General features: G+C 31.7%; 1 protein-coding gene across 2 annotated transcripts; it reads left to right on the top strand.

Moving 5' to 3' along the window:
- The first annotated feature begins 12,020 nt into the window (after positions 1-12,020).
- Positions 12,021-15,424, top strand: LOC107424027 (zinc finger CCCH domain-containing protein 20). 2 transcript variants are annotated; one of them, XM_048479368.2, is made up of 2 exons: positions 12,021-13,343; positions 15,211-15,424. In XM_048479368.2, the coding sequence occupies exon 1, from the start codon at positions 12,105-12,107 to the stop codon at positions 13,311-13,313; it is 1,209 nt and encodes a 402-aa protein (XP_048335325.1). In that variant the 5' UTR covers positions 12,021-12,104; the 3' UTR covers positions 13,314-13,343; positions 15,211-15,424. The 2 variants fall into 2 exon arrangements, with proteins under 2 accessions (XP_048335325.1, XP_015889200.2); XM_016033714.4 differs by lacking the exon at positions 15,211-15,424 and adding an exon at positions 13,520-13,952.
- The last annotated feature ends 954 nt before the right edge of the window (positions 15,425-16,378 follow it).

Genomic DNA, 16,378 nt, shown 5'->3' on the forward strand with positions numbered 1-16,378 from the left:
GTTAATGAACAATTTATCACGCAATTAATATATATGAACATGGGAGCTTTTATTTTTGATTTATGTATATATTCATAATTTTCCATGCCAGGCATATACCATCTACATGAAGACATTAATTCTATTGATAAAATGGGAAGTATGCTTTTGTACACATAAAAATAAATAAATGAATAAAAGTAGTAAGTATGTTTGTATACATAAAAATAAATAAATAAATAAAAGTAGTAAGTGTATATGCTTTAGACTTTTATAATATATATATATATATATTTTCTTTTTTGCCCTCCAATATATGCTTTAGCCTTAGAGGTTGGCCGCATGCCCCACTATTTAAAAGCCCCATTGGAAGTAACGATAAGTGTCGTATAAACTAATTACCAAAAAAAAAAAAAAAAAAAAAGTGTTTAAAAACTAGGTTTCAATTCTCGCTCTTTCACTTAGATTTACGTTTATAGATTTACAATTCTTATATATTCTGTACGCTTTGAATTTTTATATTAATAAAAAATATATATATATATCATGTGGGGTTCACTTTCATCTCAACAGGTTTGGAAGATCTTCTAAATCTTAACACTATCGACACATCTTGTATCTGTCTATTTCAGGAAGCGAAAAAAAAGGAAAAATGAAAGTAGTTGTCCATTTCATTAACCTGCCCAATTAATTTATTAATATATATTGGACTTTTATTTTAATTAATTTAAATATTTGTTGTGTCTCTCTCATAACCAAGTAGTATAAAAAGAATATTATTAATTTAGTTACTTTATATATATAAGATCACATTTGATCTATCTGATGAGGATGATATCAATAAGTCTTGATAAAGAAGGTTTCAATTAGAATCGTATCGAGTGGATGACCGTGGTGGACCTAGAAAATTTTTCTAAGGAGCAGCATTATATAATACTACTTTGCCTTTTATTGAATATATGGTGAAGAAAAATATAAATATATACAAAAATGCATCACCTTTTTTTTAATTTTAATTTTAATTTTTTCACTATTTTGTAACCTAACCACAATCAGAATATTCACTAATTTTAGCAGGGATTAAATCTTTTCTTCTCTAATTTTTTTTTTCAAAGAAAAGTGTGATTTTCAAAACCTTCAGAGTACACAAGAAATTGATTGCAAATTTATTAAACGCACACACTCCTTAAGGCAAATACAAAATTAAATGTTGGTTGTTTTAGGATTTAAACAACTAAAGTAATTGAAAATGGGCAAAAAAAAAAATTAACAATGAAACTATGTAATTAAAAAAAATGCAACTTAATTCTAGATAATTACAACAAAATTTAAATAAGAATTATAATATGAATATTTTTTGTTATTAACTAATTATATTAAATAATTACACATCTATATAAATATTATATAGAACCTTGATAAAATAACAATTATAACGTTAAAATATAGATAAATATTATAATTACATTATATAGTTATGGCCATGTAATAATTAAAACAAAAACAAATGTAAGAGAAAATGGAAATTTCAAAACTCAAATCTACGCATGGCTGTGGGAGAGAAGAAAGAAGGGGTAAGAGAGGATGCACTCATATGTTTATAGGATTAAAAGAGTAAATAGATAAAAATAAATAATAAAAATTTAGGAAAGCAAAACATTTGAGAGGAGGCATGTGCTCTACGCCCAACATAGTCTACTTGTACATAGATTTTTGTATCCTTTCCTAATTTAAATTTTATCTAAGCTTTTAAGAATTCAATAACATATACTAAGCTTTTAAGAATTCAATAACATATACTAAGATATTAATGGCTATAATTTCTCTATATATTTTTAATACTTTATAATTTAATAATTTCATCAAAATAAGATACTAAGTTATATTCTTTTTATTGATACTAAATTATATGTGCTCTTTTCATTCGTGCCGTTTTCTTCTTTTTTAGTTCTTTTCGACGATTTTCTTTTCTACTTCAATACTTATTCTTTTCAACTTCAAGGTTAATATTTTAGAGAGAGAAAAAAAAAAAAAAACTTTACAAAGAAAAATTTCAACCAGACCTTTGACAAAGTTAGACATATTCCAATAAAATCCTTAAATAGTATTTCCTCTATACACTTCTCTCTCTCTCTCTCTCTCTCTCTCTATATATATATATATATATAGATATTTTTGTCTTTATAATCTCTTAATTATAGTTTGATTTTCCATTAAACCAGCTAAGTGAAACTCAATTGTTCTTGGAATTTATACGAAAAATGATGGGAAGAAAAATTTAATTAAAAGTTGCTTATGGCTCTTCCTATTGTTTAGTTTAGGAACTAGAATTAGGGTTTATTCTTAAATTGAAACCCTTTTAAGGATGTTGTATGCATAATAATTATTGAATTCATCTTGTAAGTCGATTTTATCATTATTATTTTTTTTCTTGGGTTAGACCTTTTTATAAGTCTTTATCACTATTGACTTGAAATTTTTATTTACAAATTCTACCGTTAGTGGACTTCACCTTTTGCATTGATTTGTAGGAGCTAATCAAATAAAGCCTTCTATTTGTAAAGTAACAACAATGCAACGGATTGGTGACTTGGACAAAGAAAGAGAGATAAATTAGTTCGGTGCTTTGGGCAAAGCCTTGAGTGGAAACTCCTTATTTTATTTGGTCAATAGTATATATATTTTGTTATAAAAATATTTTTCTTTCCAGATTTTCTTTGAAATTCTATTTTTTAGAGTTAATAGGATTAAATTTAAAATAAAAAAAATTAATCAAAAGATGAATACTAACTTTTCATTTATTAATTGGCAAATGTCAATAAGATACTGAAAAAAAAAAAAGACTAATAAATGAAAGATAAATCATGACTATCGATATTTGTTATGTGTTGTTAGATCCTTAAAAATTTAGGTAAAGCTTAGATTATAAGATAATCCTAATTCGGAATTTAAGGTGGTAAGAATTTTGTGACACATATAGAAAGGGATACCTATGTAGCTCGTATGTGTCGATTTACATCATCAAAATGATGATATGTTATTTTAATGTATATATTTTTTATATTTTAAAACTAAAACTTAAATAGAAAAAGAATATGTTGACTAGATTTTTGTGTGGTGTAGGTTTTCATTATTCAAAATATTAAGTTGTAAATGGTGTCGGTCTCAGTTTATGCAGGCGTATAAAAAACAAATCTTATTTAAAAATAAATGGTTGACTTAAATATTCAAATTTTCCATTTTACCATAAACTTATTTGAATTTAAAAATATTTAAAATCCTATGAAAAGTTATAAAAAATGATAACATGTATATGTAAAAATATATATTTATATATGTATATGATAATTTTAAATCAAACCACATATATAAAATATTCAAATTATATATATATATATATATATATATATAATTATACTAATATATCTAAAGCTCATTTAAAAACATAAACTACTTAATAATATTGCTGATATTAACTACCACTTTTTTAGTGGAACTCCCTTTAATCTCCGTATGGATACCTATAATAGAATAAAAATATTTTGTAGGCTCTAAAAATCAAAACAAAACATTTATGCATACCAAATATTTTAAAATATTCTATATAACTTTTAGATCGTATAAATTGTACACCGAAATGTTTGATTATATTATGACCCTTTAGGATGATCTGGTATCTAAAATTGAGATTTTTCACCTAAATGCCAATTTAATAAAATTAAACCTTCTATTGAATCCTATTAACACCTAATTGCACAAATTAGATTTCAATTTTATCTAATTTGTCTAATTTTATTTAAACACTGTCTAATTTTAATTCAGTGTTTAATTAATTGATCAAAAAGTGAAAAAATTATCATACAACATCTAAAATTTATAAATTTTATATCAATGGAAATTTGTGGGATGGATAATAATAGTTTAAGCTCATCTGGGTCCAAAAGCATTGTCGATGACTGAAAAATATATAAAAAAAATTGATCAAATTTGATATTAATAGATCTCTCAAATAGTAAAGAACTTTAACAAATGAAAGATGCCAATGGATTTAAAGGATCCAAATAGCAAAAGGATAAATGGGACTGTCTAGAATGTTCAAAAAATGATCAAACTTCAGCACAACCAGCGAGCTATTGTTGTCAGCTTTGAGGGCCGGTCTCGCACATTTGGTGGCAACAAACCATGAGATTTTAGGATTTGGTTGAAATTCAATGGGCAAGAGCCTTGTGCGGCATGTGTAGGTCACCGATGCTGGAACATGGGTTAAACCGATGTTGATCTGTTTTGGTGATAAAACTGGTCGAGTTGACCCAGTTTGAGTTCAACGGGTCTAGGAGGGTTTTTAGGACTTTTGGATATTTTTCAATTCATTTAATAACAGTATGTTCTTGAGATATATATAGATCTTGGGTCCATTAAAAGAGAAAATTTTGAATTGATTTGGATAATGATAAAATACTTATACTTAAAACTTCCCCAAAGAATTATTTTTTGACTGTAACTCAAAATTAGATTTGCTATCAGTGTATAAACTCATATTGATGAGCTCTATCTTATGGTGTGTTGTTCGAACCAATATTTTTGACCATTTAAAAAATCAAACTTTGGATCTACTAATAATTTAATCGGTCAAATCCGATCAAAATTTCAAAATTCAAATTTTTTTTTTTTTTTTGGGTGGTTTTGGAATGGGTTGTTACATATTATCAATTTATTTAGGGATGGAATTTGAATAAGATTTTAAGTATCTCAATAGCTAGTTATTAGTTGCTGATGGAGGAGCCTACAGAAAGGGCTAGTCTTGGTTGCTACTGGTTAGAGAGAGGGGTTAGTGAGACAGAGAGAATAAAACAAAAGGGGAAAAATGTAGGAAAGAAGAAGTTCTTGAATCTTGATTATCATCATCTACACGCATGCTATGTGAAGTCCTTTTTATTATCATCATCCTCTATGTTTACCCGATAACACTTAGATTTTCAATCAAAGGGATGTTTTTTGAAGCTCATTATTTAATGTTGAAGGAGGAAGAGCTCATATTAAATTTGGGGTGCAATATCGATTTTGAGGTTCTGAAATCGTTCGCTTTTGAGAGCGATTATGGTGAGAGTCGATTTTGGATTGACTTCAAAGTTAAGGGGGGCTTTAGAAATAGTGAGCTTCATTAAAAAAAATGGTTGGATTCAAAACTCACCGTTTCACTAAGGAAGGCTTGAATTAAAGGCTTTTAAATGACTGCGGACCTCTGTTTTTAACATTAAAAACATGTACATGTTAGGATGCATTCCATGTATTAGACGACACGGCTCTTGGAGTACTATTGTGTTATATAATAATATATATATATATATATATATATATATATATATATATATATAGTTTTGATACGGTAAATCATACAAATTTAATAATTATGAATGCTGTTATTTACTATTTTATATTATAAATTTTTTACCATATTATTTCCTAATATATATATATATATATATATATATATATTCATTATTTAACTAGCCAGTACTCGCCAACACTAGATGACGAAGAGCTTAATCAATTGTGATCATCTCTCTCTGTCTCCCAACTTTTGTTAATGAAGATTTAGAATATAGGAGTTAGTATCAATAGTGAAGTTGTACTCTTTAGGATTTATATATATGCATCGCATGGTACGGTTTTCCTTATAATATGTATGTTGTTGAATAATGCATGCATTTTGTTGAGATCCAAAGTTCAACCAAGAAAATTAAGCATGTGCATATATATACACACAATAATAACATCGTCTGACAAATGACTGGTATTTTCAGTAAACCTAATTAATTTGTTTCTCCGGTAGATGCTTCTTAATTATATAAAAAGGTTGAACAATTAATTAGTTTTTTTCTTTTTTAGTTTTTCAAACCTTTTTTTATATTGTTTTGGGTTCATGTGCATGCGGAAGTTGGTTACTTATGAGAGCCGAAGCCACATTTTAATCGTATTAAAGAAATAAGGTATATAAATTTGCATGTGCATTTAATTATATTTATTTTGATTATAAGATAAGGAAAGATGAAAGAGTCAAGCCTAAAAAACCTAATCCTGCTCTTCTTTTTTTTTTTTTTTATTGGTAATTATTCAAATGGTAATCACGTGCAGGAGTTTGAGTTACTGAATATAATCTGGATATTGAATTAATTTGTTATTGGCTTTTTTTTTTAAATTATAAAAAGGACAATAATTCAGTAATTCACCCTCTGCGCCAAGTAATCAATATATAAAAAATAAAATTTGCAAGGTTATGGTTCAGTGGTGTTATGTCTGCATGTATGGTAATGGTGGTGGTGAGCAACGTAGCAACTAGCAACTAGCAACTAGCAAGGCAAATGATTTCTCAGCAGCGAGTGGTGAAGGCTGAAGTGAAAATTTTCTTTTGGGTGTAAAAAAACCTGAAGTGGAGCTGATTAAAAAAAAAAAAAGTAAAAAAAAAAAAATAGAAAGGGAGATTGTAAGGAAGCGTCAAAATCACGGGAATCTCGAGGATAAGAGATGAGAGCCACGAGTCCCAGGGGTGAGGGTCGTGGCAGTCATGTGGGGACACACCATAAAGAGAAAGGAAACGTGTAGGCTGAAATAGGGACGCGTGGGTAGGGTCAGTCCATCCGTACAGTCAATCGTATGATATTTGGTTGTGGGTTTTGTCGGGATGGCTATTGGTAAGGCCATGTGTCATATACTTCTTTTTTATTTTTTTATTTTTTAATTAAATAATGAATTTAGAGAGGGCCATGTGTGCTTTGAATCAGTCGTTTGGAGTATGTGGCAGCCTCTTACCCGTTTCATTTCCCGTGATGCATTGCTTCCCACTTTCCCAGTCTCTTCACTCTTTCTACCGTCTACTTATATTATTAATTATTATTATTATTATTATTATTAATATCGACCATCAACCATAAACCCCTGTTTTTTATTTCGAACACCATATTATATCATTTATTTTACTTTGCTTGTATAACTTGGAATGTTTATTTATTTTTTATTCAACATGGCATGGAAAAATCCGTAGAATAATAGTAAAAATATAAAAAGGAAGGAAGGTAGTATTTTAAATGAAATTGAAACGAAGAGAGTAGTCCGTGGTGGAGATGCAGTGAAAATGAAAAAAGGGAAAAATAAAAATAATAGTTGGATGATGGCTTGCACTTTGGAGAGTGAAAGTGTTGGAGAGATCGAACAGGGAGTGGGACCAATTAAAGAGGAAGTGAGGATCGAATAGGCCATGTTCGTAGATGGTACTAGTGTAGTGATTTGGATTTTTGGATTCAAAATGCAGAGCTTTTGACGCACTGCACATGCACTGCCTCCTCTTGTTTCCTTTAATCAACCTCCACGTTTCACCTCCATTCATTTCATTTGGTTCCTCCATCTTGTCTAATTCTAATTATGAATAATAATATTGCATATAGTATTAGACTACATATTAATAATAATATGTACATATTATATAGATATAGCTATAGATGAGGCATGCATGTAGGTAAGTATATGTACTAGCTAGCTAGATGCAGGGCAGGGCTACCTAACTAATTTAAGTTCCTTGTTAATTGGGGAGAGAGAGAGAGAGAGAGAGATGAGCGATTAGTGATCGTTAGGTGGTTAGGCAAACTTAATTAATAACACCTATTGGCTATGTATTGCTTATTTACGTGCGGTGTGGATGATCAATCGAGGTCATTAATTGACTCTCAGTTCCTGTTTTAATGAAATCCCCAGTTCAATCGAGAGGACTGTGATTGTGAGAACCAAATTAGTTACTTTTGTTATTAGCCCCATTCAAACCAAATCCTTCTTTTATTTTTTTTGCCAAATATGTATTTGTGATGCGTTACAGAATAATTTCACCGAACTCACATGGCTTTTTATTTTTTTTGGGGTGCGAACTGGCAAGTTAGTAAAGATAGGGATACAGACAGAAAGATGGTAGTCCATGGTTGTCGCCGCAGGCTTTTTTTTATCCTCTTTCTTTCTGCTGAATACCCTGCAGGCTTTCTTTTCAAAACAATTCGAAATAAGAAATTCATAGTAACCAAAAAAAAAACTAAGAGCGGTGGTGGTGAGCTGGTCAATATCAATAATGAACAGGGACAGGGGATTACCGATCAACGCCCAAAAGTAGAGTTAAATTCTTAAATGTTGTTGTATTGTATGGACTATGTGGTATGCACTACTAAAACCCACCACTCATCATATCACCTTAATATGGATTTCTATCTCATTAACCCACTGCTCCAAAACATCACCATTGTGCATTTCTTCTCTTCTCTTCGAGAAAATCTTGCCTGATACGGGGCTCTAAGGTCAGCTGATATAATTTCAATTCAAGTATTTGCTTAATACAGAGGTATCAGATTAGGTTTTTTTTTTTTTTTTTTTGGTGAATGAAAAGGTATCAGATTAGTTGGTATAATTTTAAGTGATTTATTGATAGGTGTGAAAACGTAACCACGTCAAATGATCATTTCTATGATTTTTAATTTTTTGTAAAAATATAATATATATATATATATATATTAGACCGTGTGCAAGACTGCATATTTTCTTCTTTTTCTCCTGAGAGAAGGGGCTTTTGCCTTTAAAGCCTCTCAATCTTCATTGTCGTGAACTTTATGGTAGAACAAAATCTTCAAAGTGATTAGATCCCTCTTCCATTTATTATGTTAGGAGAAGCCATTGGGTTCTTGATTGATGCTCAAGGAGGCTAAATTTTTTTCAACAACTATATGATAAAATTACTTATCTATAAAAATGCAAATTTACCGAAGTAAAGTTGGATTGAAAAATCAAGTTAATGTAAATCTTAGACAAAATTATTAGAGTAGTAGGGGAAAAATATGAGGATACACAGTAATTAAATGCTAGGGAAAAAAACATTAAAATGCCCCTTTTTTTTTTTAAAAAAAAACCACAATGGAAGATCTCATAAAAGTAATTTTTATCCTATCTGTACCCAAACCCAAACTCAGATTGTGAAAATTCGAATTGAACTAAAAATGGGTCTATTTAAAAAAATTTCTAGCTTTCGAGATTCAGAATTGCAAAGAAAAAGAGAAAGAATTTAAAAAAAAAAAAAAAAAAAAGAAAAGAAGAAAAAGAAAGAGGAGCTATAAAGTTTGAAGAGTCTTTGTGGAAGAGCTTTAGATGGCTGGTATAGATGGTGAAGAGAAAAGCCATGGATGGAAGAAGATGAAGAAGAGACGCAGCTTCTGCAAAATGGTTTACGTTTTTTGAAACAAATAAAAAAATAATTAAGACATAGATTAGCTGTCATATGACATATTTTTAATATGTAACATTCAATTGTTTGGAACGGTATCAGCTAATCTGATGCCAACGGCCAAATTCTCCTTCTCATTTCATATGCTATTTAATTGCCCAATTTCCAATTTGTCAACCTACTTATAACATGTTTTCATTAAAAAATTAAAAAATTAAAAAATTAAAACACCCTCCCTTTCTCCAAAACATTAAAACAAAACAAAATAAAATATTAGATGCCACTTGATAATATGGTCTAATTTTTAAATTTTGAGTTTTTTCCATTTTGTAACTATACATGATTTTTTTTTAATCTAAAAGTGTTAGCTACTTTTTTTTTTTTTTCCTTAAATTAAATATTTAGATATCGTTATGATAAAATTCCAATCCGCACGTTAGATGTGGGAACAAACTTTAATACATCCGCAGCATGCATTTTCTATCTCATGTTAGGAATAGATCCCACGAGATGAGATCTACACCTTTTGCGAGAAGATAAGTGTAACTAGGATGGGTAATAATCGAACTAGACCGATCAAATCAACTAAATCGACATATTTAGCTTGGTTTAGATTGATTTTATTTTATTAATCAATTTTGTTCGGTTAAATATATTAAAAAAAAAAAACCAAAATGGTTGGTTCGGATTGCGAATTGGATAAAATTTCATCCAATCCAATCCGTACCAAATGGAACATCAATTAAACTAATACTTTATTTTTCTTTTATATATAAATATAGTATATAATTATAAAATAAAATAATTATTTTATTTATTATGAGAATGTAATTGAAGAGTGTGTGAAAGAAGATTTTTTAAAATAATTTTTATTTTTATGAATTGTTAGTTTATTTAATTATAAGTTCATTTTGAAATTTAAGATTTCAAATATGAGTTGTATTCTATCTTATAATTAATAATGGTTGTAGATTTATTGTAGAATTTATTTGTTAGTGTATGATGTATTTGTATCATTAGATTGTAGTTGTAGACTTATATTGTAGTTGTATGGTTTTATGTTGTATTATTTCATTTGTATTGTAATTGGATGGTTTTATGTTGTATTGTGGTTAATAGTTAGTTTATTTGGTATTTTTGCTAGGTGAATGTATGTTAAAATTATTTAATTTAGATATTATTTAATTTAGATAATAGCTTGAAAAACATACTCAATTTAAAATATAATGCATGAATATGATTGAAGATTGATAATTAAAAATGTCTAAAAAAAACTTTATATAATTTTGAGTCCAATGTATACAATTTTTATCTCAAAATAGTATAAATAAAAAAATTTGAACCAAAGCCTAATATATGGTCCAAACCGTTAACACAACACAAACCGACCAATGACCATCGATTTGGTTCGGTTTTGGATTGAACGTGACGGTTAGTTTGATTTGATTTTGTATCCAATCCAAATGGAATTAGTCGGTTCGATTTAAAAAGTCTATAAAATCGAACCAATCCGCACTGAGTCTATTCGTAATTGTAACAATAATATTACAAATGTCAATAATATTAAGATATCAAAGTATTGATAATTTTTTTTTTATCTCATGATACAATCTTAATATATCATTAAATAATATATTCATATATAATGACATATTTTAAATATAAATAAAAAATCTTAAATAAATTATAAAAAATATTTAATTATATATTTCTAAATTATTATCATATTTTTTATAACTAAATTTAATTAATATTTTAATAACTCTGCTATTATTGAATGTATAAACATCTAATTGAATTAGCTTGTTCTAGTCAAAATACATTCTACCATGAAATCCATATGGAAGTAGTGCTATAACACTTCGATATTAGTTTGTTTTAATCAAAAAACGTTCTACCATGAACAATTCTTTCTCAACACCTAAAACAACATCTCAACGCAGCCGCAGCCTCATCTTTAATGAGATTGTTATTGCATGTTTTTTATAGGGATTGCCTGTAAGAGTTATTAGACCAATGGATGGTTTTTTTTTTTTTTTTGGTGAATCTAATGGGTTGCTCCTTGCCACGGCTATGTATAGCTCTTTGTGATTTTTTATTTATTTTCTTCTAAATAATACACGGTATAATTTCTTCCCACATTCACCCTTTCCACTTTAATTAAATTACATCTCACAAAAATACAAAAAAGGTATGAAATCTGCAAGTTTCGGAGGTTTAGATACTTTCACCGCTGAGACGCAAAACACTTTCTCTAGTAAGATCTACTGTAAAATAATTATTATAATTAAAAAAGTAAAAAGTAAAAAATAAAAAAGAGTAAAAATCTCCACCGCCTTGGCCTTGGGAGCGAAAAGTCCAAGTCCAAAATCTCCATGATGATGATGATGATGATGATGATCCAACAACAGCATAGTCGTCGTAGTTATTTCACGATCCAATTATAGTGTCCCACGTAATTGGCGAATAAAAATCTCACAACACTAATAGCAACTCCTGGGAAGGCCAGACGGCGACGTTTTCGCCCACAATCAAACAGGGCCGTAAGTAAGTGAAAAAAGTAACGTAGGGCAGGCTATATAATAAATAATAAACAAATATAACCGCAGTTGAAAATGGAAATAGATAGCCAGGAACGATTTTTATAAAAAGTCTTAAAAACTAACCACGGTTAAATGAAAGTGAGGAAAACCCAACCATGGTTACTCGTGAAAGCAGATGAGAATGAGATCCTTTTATTTTATTTTATTTATTTATTGACGATGTTATATATAGTAGCACCACGATGCCGGGGTTTCTGTAAACATAGTCTGGAGTCTTCTACCCAGCTAAAAAAACAAAAAAAAAAAAAAAAAAAATCACAATCAAAATCAAAATGATGCTCGGCGAACCTCATCGGCCCAATCCAACCGTACACGTGCCTCCCTGGCTAACTCTCGACGACGATGATATGTACCCCCCGCCAACACCATCGCCATTCCCTCTGAGTGGTGTCTCGGTGAACTCCGACGCGAATGTTAGCGGCGATTACCCGCCGTACTATCTGCAAGAGGCCCTGACGGCCCTGCAGCGCTACCTACCCTGCAACGACACCGACCTCGATTCCGACTCGTCCGAGCGCGGCGAATCGGATGCTCCGGTGGACGCTTACTCCTGCGACCACTTCAGGATGTTCGAGTTCAAGGTGAGGAGGTGCGCGCGTGGCAGGTCACACGACTGGACAGAGTGTCCGTACGCCCATCCCGGCGAGAAGGCCCGGCGCAGGGACCCCAGGAAGTACCACTATTCTGGCACGGCCTGCCCGGATTTCCGCAAGGGTCATTGCAAGAAGGCCGACTCCTGCGAGTTCGCCCACGGCGTCTTCGAGTGCTGGCTCCACCCTGCTCGCTATCGTACGCAGCCATGCAAGGACGGCACCAGTTGTCGCCGCAGAGTTTGCTTCTTCGCTCATACCCCCGACCAGCTTAGGGTTTTGCCTAATCATCAGCACAGCCCCAACTCCAACTCTAACTCCAAGGATTCCTACGATGGTTCGCCCCTTAGGCAGGCCGCCGCCTTCGAGGCAAAAAGCTCCCTCTCTCTTTCCTTTCTGTCGTCTCCTTCGTCGGTTTCTCCACCGGCTACTCCGACTCCCCCTGCCGAGTCGCCGCCTCTCTCTCCCATGACCCAGTCGCTGAGTCGGTCTCTGGGTTCGAGCTCTATCAACGAAGTGGTGCTGTCTTTGAGGAATCTGCAACTGGGTAAGGTCAAGTCTCTACCTTCCTCTTGGAATGCTCAAAATCAAATGGGGTCTCCTGGGTTTGGGTCTCCTCGTGGCTCCTTGCTCCGGCCCGGTTTCTGTAGCCTGCCATCAACTCCGACGACCCAAGCCCTGACTCGCGCTGGGAATGGGATCGGACCCAATATTGACTTGTGGGACCTTGGCTGCGAAGAGGAGCCAGCCATGGAGAGGGTGGAATCTGGAAGGGATCTGCGCACCAGAATGTTCGAGAAACTGAGCAAGGACAACTCTCTCGAGAGGGTCGACGCGGGTCCTTCGGGCAGCGCTCCGGATGTCGATTGGGTATCGGAATTGGTGAAGTGAAGCAAAAGCTTTTAAGCTTCAATCTTCAAGGTAAAGTTGGCTGGCCGGTGTGGTGTTGGTGGGGGGTTTGTTTCTTAAAGATAGCCTTGTATTCTTGCGAAGATTTGTCTGAATATTTAAAATGATTCTATTTTCTATTTTGGGTATAAATATAAATTATAAATATAATGGGACCTTTATGGTTTTTGGGCTTCCTTCTCTGTTAGACTGTGGATAGTATCTGAAAGCAGAGAGAGAGGAGATGACTGGAATTTTGATGATTTTGGAAGCAAAGCAGGCAACCAAGCAAGCTGCTGCTGAAGATTCTCTTTTTATGTAAATATTTTTATCAACCGCAGACAAAAGATGACGGTACGGTTGAAGAGTAGTATCTTTTTTTGGGTGGGTGGGGGGGGAATTTTCTCTGATAAAGTTTAAGAAGAAAATAGACTGATCAAGCCTTAAAAAAAAAAAAAAAAAGAGCCTTTTTGTGTATAGTTATTAAGCCGCTTTGCCCTCTGGGTTATGTTAGTTATTGTGTTTATTATCATTATCCGGACTTACTAATCCTCTTATTATGTGATTTGTATAAATTTTAAGGCCATGTATGGTCTGGCTTATTAATATTTTATATTATATGCAATGTAAATTTTTATCAAATCTGGTGTCTCTGCATCTTGTGCTTGTTCTGGCCATACTTGGGTTTGGTTGTAAATTACATGTAATGTAATATGGAAAATGGATTAAAAAATAATAATAAAAAAATAAAAATCTAGTTTGGTGGTGAGGGGGGAAGAGGATAAGACCATGGAAGTCAAAACTGTAAATAGGATGTTCGTATGCGGAGGGACACGGGTAGAGGATTAGGTTGGAGTAATATTTGGGGCAGTTGGGATTTTAATTTTCTCATTGAAAAGCTTCACTGCCACTTGGAAGTTGAAGCAAAGTCAGAAAGTCTAGCCAGAGCCTCCTCCGTCCGAGTCTAGAAATCTTTATATATATATATTTGTTATTTGTGGGGTGTGGGACACAGAGATTATGATGATGATGATGCTGGAGTCGGGAGGAAGAAAATTAATCTCTGACCGAGAAAATAAAGAGTGATTATCATAATGTGGACAACAGAATAGAGTAAGAGAAAACACTTTCTTTATTTTCTTACCCCTTGAATGATAAATAAAAAACAAACACCGTAGTTTGGTAAGTTTCTAAGAGAGAAAATTGGATTATTAGATATAGAATTTTCATAGTATGGTGATGTAAACTTTACTTGCTGTAAGGGTTTAGGCCTCCCAACACGCAACGTTTGCCATCAAATGGGAACTGGTACCTGATATGGGTATTAGTGGTGATGGGAGTATTGACGGACTGTTGGTTATGACTGCGTGATGGGTGTGGGGAGTTGGTCAAAACCATGATGGATATGGGCATGATATGATTTGATGGTATGGCGGTGTGGATGGATTTGGACATCATGGGTTGTACAGTTTAATTGATTAGTATATATATTATATTTTATTAATATATTGAGGAGTGAGGTTACTTCTACTTGCTAGTTGGAGGTCTTCATGAAAACAAATAAACATTACTTATATTAGGCGTATCAATTATATATGTTTTTCTCTGAACAAAATATCTCTCTGTGTGTGTGTGTGTGTATTTTTATATATATCTATATATGTTTAATTAAATTGGGTGGTGTTATTTTCGAAAAGAGAAAAAAAAAAAAAAAACATGAACTTGGCTGGGTGGTATTTGATTGCAATTAATTGCGACGGTATAGTTGTTTTAAGTTGATCTTTCTCTGGTGATTGATTGATTATATTTGGAGACCATTTTTTTTTTTTTTTGATGAAAGATTATATTTGGAGAAACTTGATGCTGATGCCTGATGATGATATGCATTGGTACTTTCCAGTTCCAGGTTGCCTCAACATTTAGAGGCAGCCCAATAAATGGATGGATATTCAGATTATTCTGGGGTCAGATCACGCAGGCAGAAGATGGGAATCATGAGATATTATATATGTATATGCGGCATCACATATATAGATATATGCATGTTGGTATTTGGAATTTGGAAATATATATTAGTCTCGAATAATATATACATACATATACATTATGTGGTCCCCCTCTCCAATACGAGTCCAAGTCATCCTTTTGGCTACCCCAGGTCCTTGACTTTGATTTTTGTTTTTTTTAATGAGCCATCCGCCATAGTTATAGCTATAGAGCTAGTCTTATTGCCATTTAGCAAGCGGCTGTACATTGATTCTGAAGCGATCTACTTTTGTCCCAATTATTAAAAGCCATAACCACACATACTAATCTCTTTCTCATCCACATCAACATATTGTCTAAATCATTATTTTTTACCAATAAATGCATATTCACTTCAATAAACTTTCAATGAAAATCAAAGAGCAAAAGAAGCTAAAAGGCTATGAATCAATCGGGAAAGGGAAAGTTCCATCTATAACTCCCAAGGTTTGATTAAAAAAATTCTTTTAAGATCTAAAATCATCACTTATAGACTATTTGTTTACCATTTTCAAAGTTAATTTGGAGAAAATTGATTTACATCGGCATTCTATTATTTACTTCATAGTAACGTATATTAAAAAAATCATTTATTACAAATTTCATTTACATAAACACTATAAATAAAAAAGGATAAATAAATTACATAAAGTTTTAATATTTATTTTGAAATTAAAAAGTAAAATTTAATTTTCATTAATATATTTTGTAAAAAATCTAACTTCAAGGTGAAATGATGATTTTTTATTTTTATTTTTTCAAACTTCAAAAGCTAAGTGATGATTTTTCGAACATTATAAATGACAATGAATTTTCAACAATGTGGATGAAATTTTCCTATGAATAGAAGAAAGGAATGATAGTGGCAATTAATCAATCAGACTGAGTAGTCAATTAATTTGATGTACCAGAAAAATGGGTGATTTGTACTCTGATTTCCCAACACTAGGAGCTTATCGTCAAACTCCAGTTAACTAATATTGCCGCACGTCACCATCATTCATTCATTTTTATTTTTTTCAACCATAAATAAATAGATAATT

The sequence above is a fragment of the Ziziphus jujuba genome, chromosome 7 (genome assembly GCF_031755915.1).
Source record: "Ziziphus jujuba cultivar Dongzao chromosome 7, ASM3175591v1".
NCBI classification, from domain to species: domain Eukaryota; kingdom Viridiplantae; phylum Streptophyta; class Magnoliopsida; order Rosales; family Rhamnaceae; genus Ziziphus; species Ziziphus jujuba.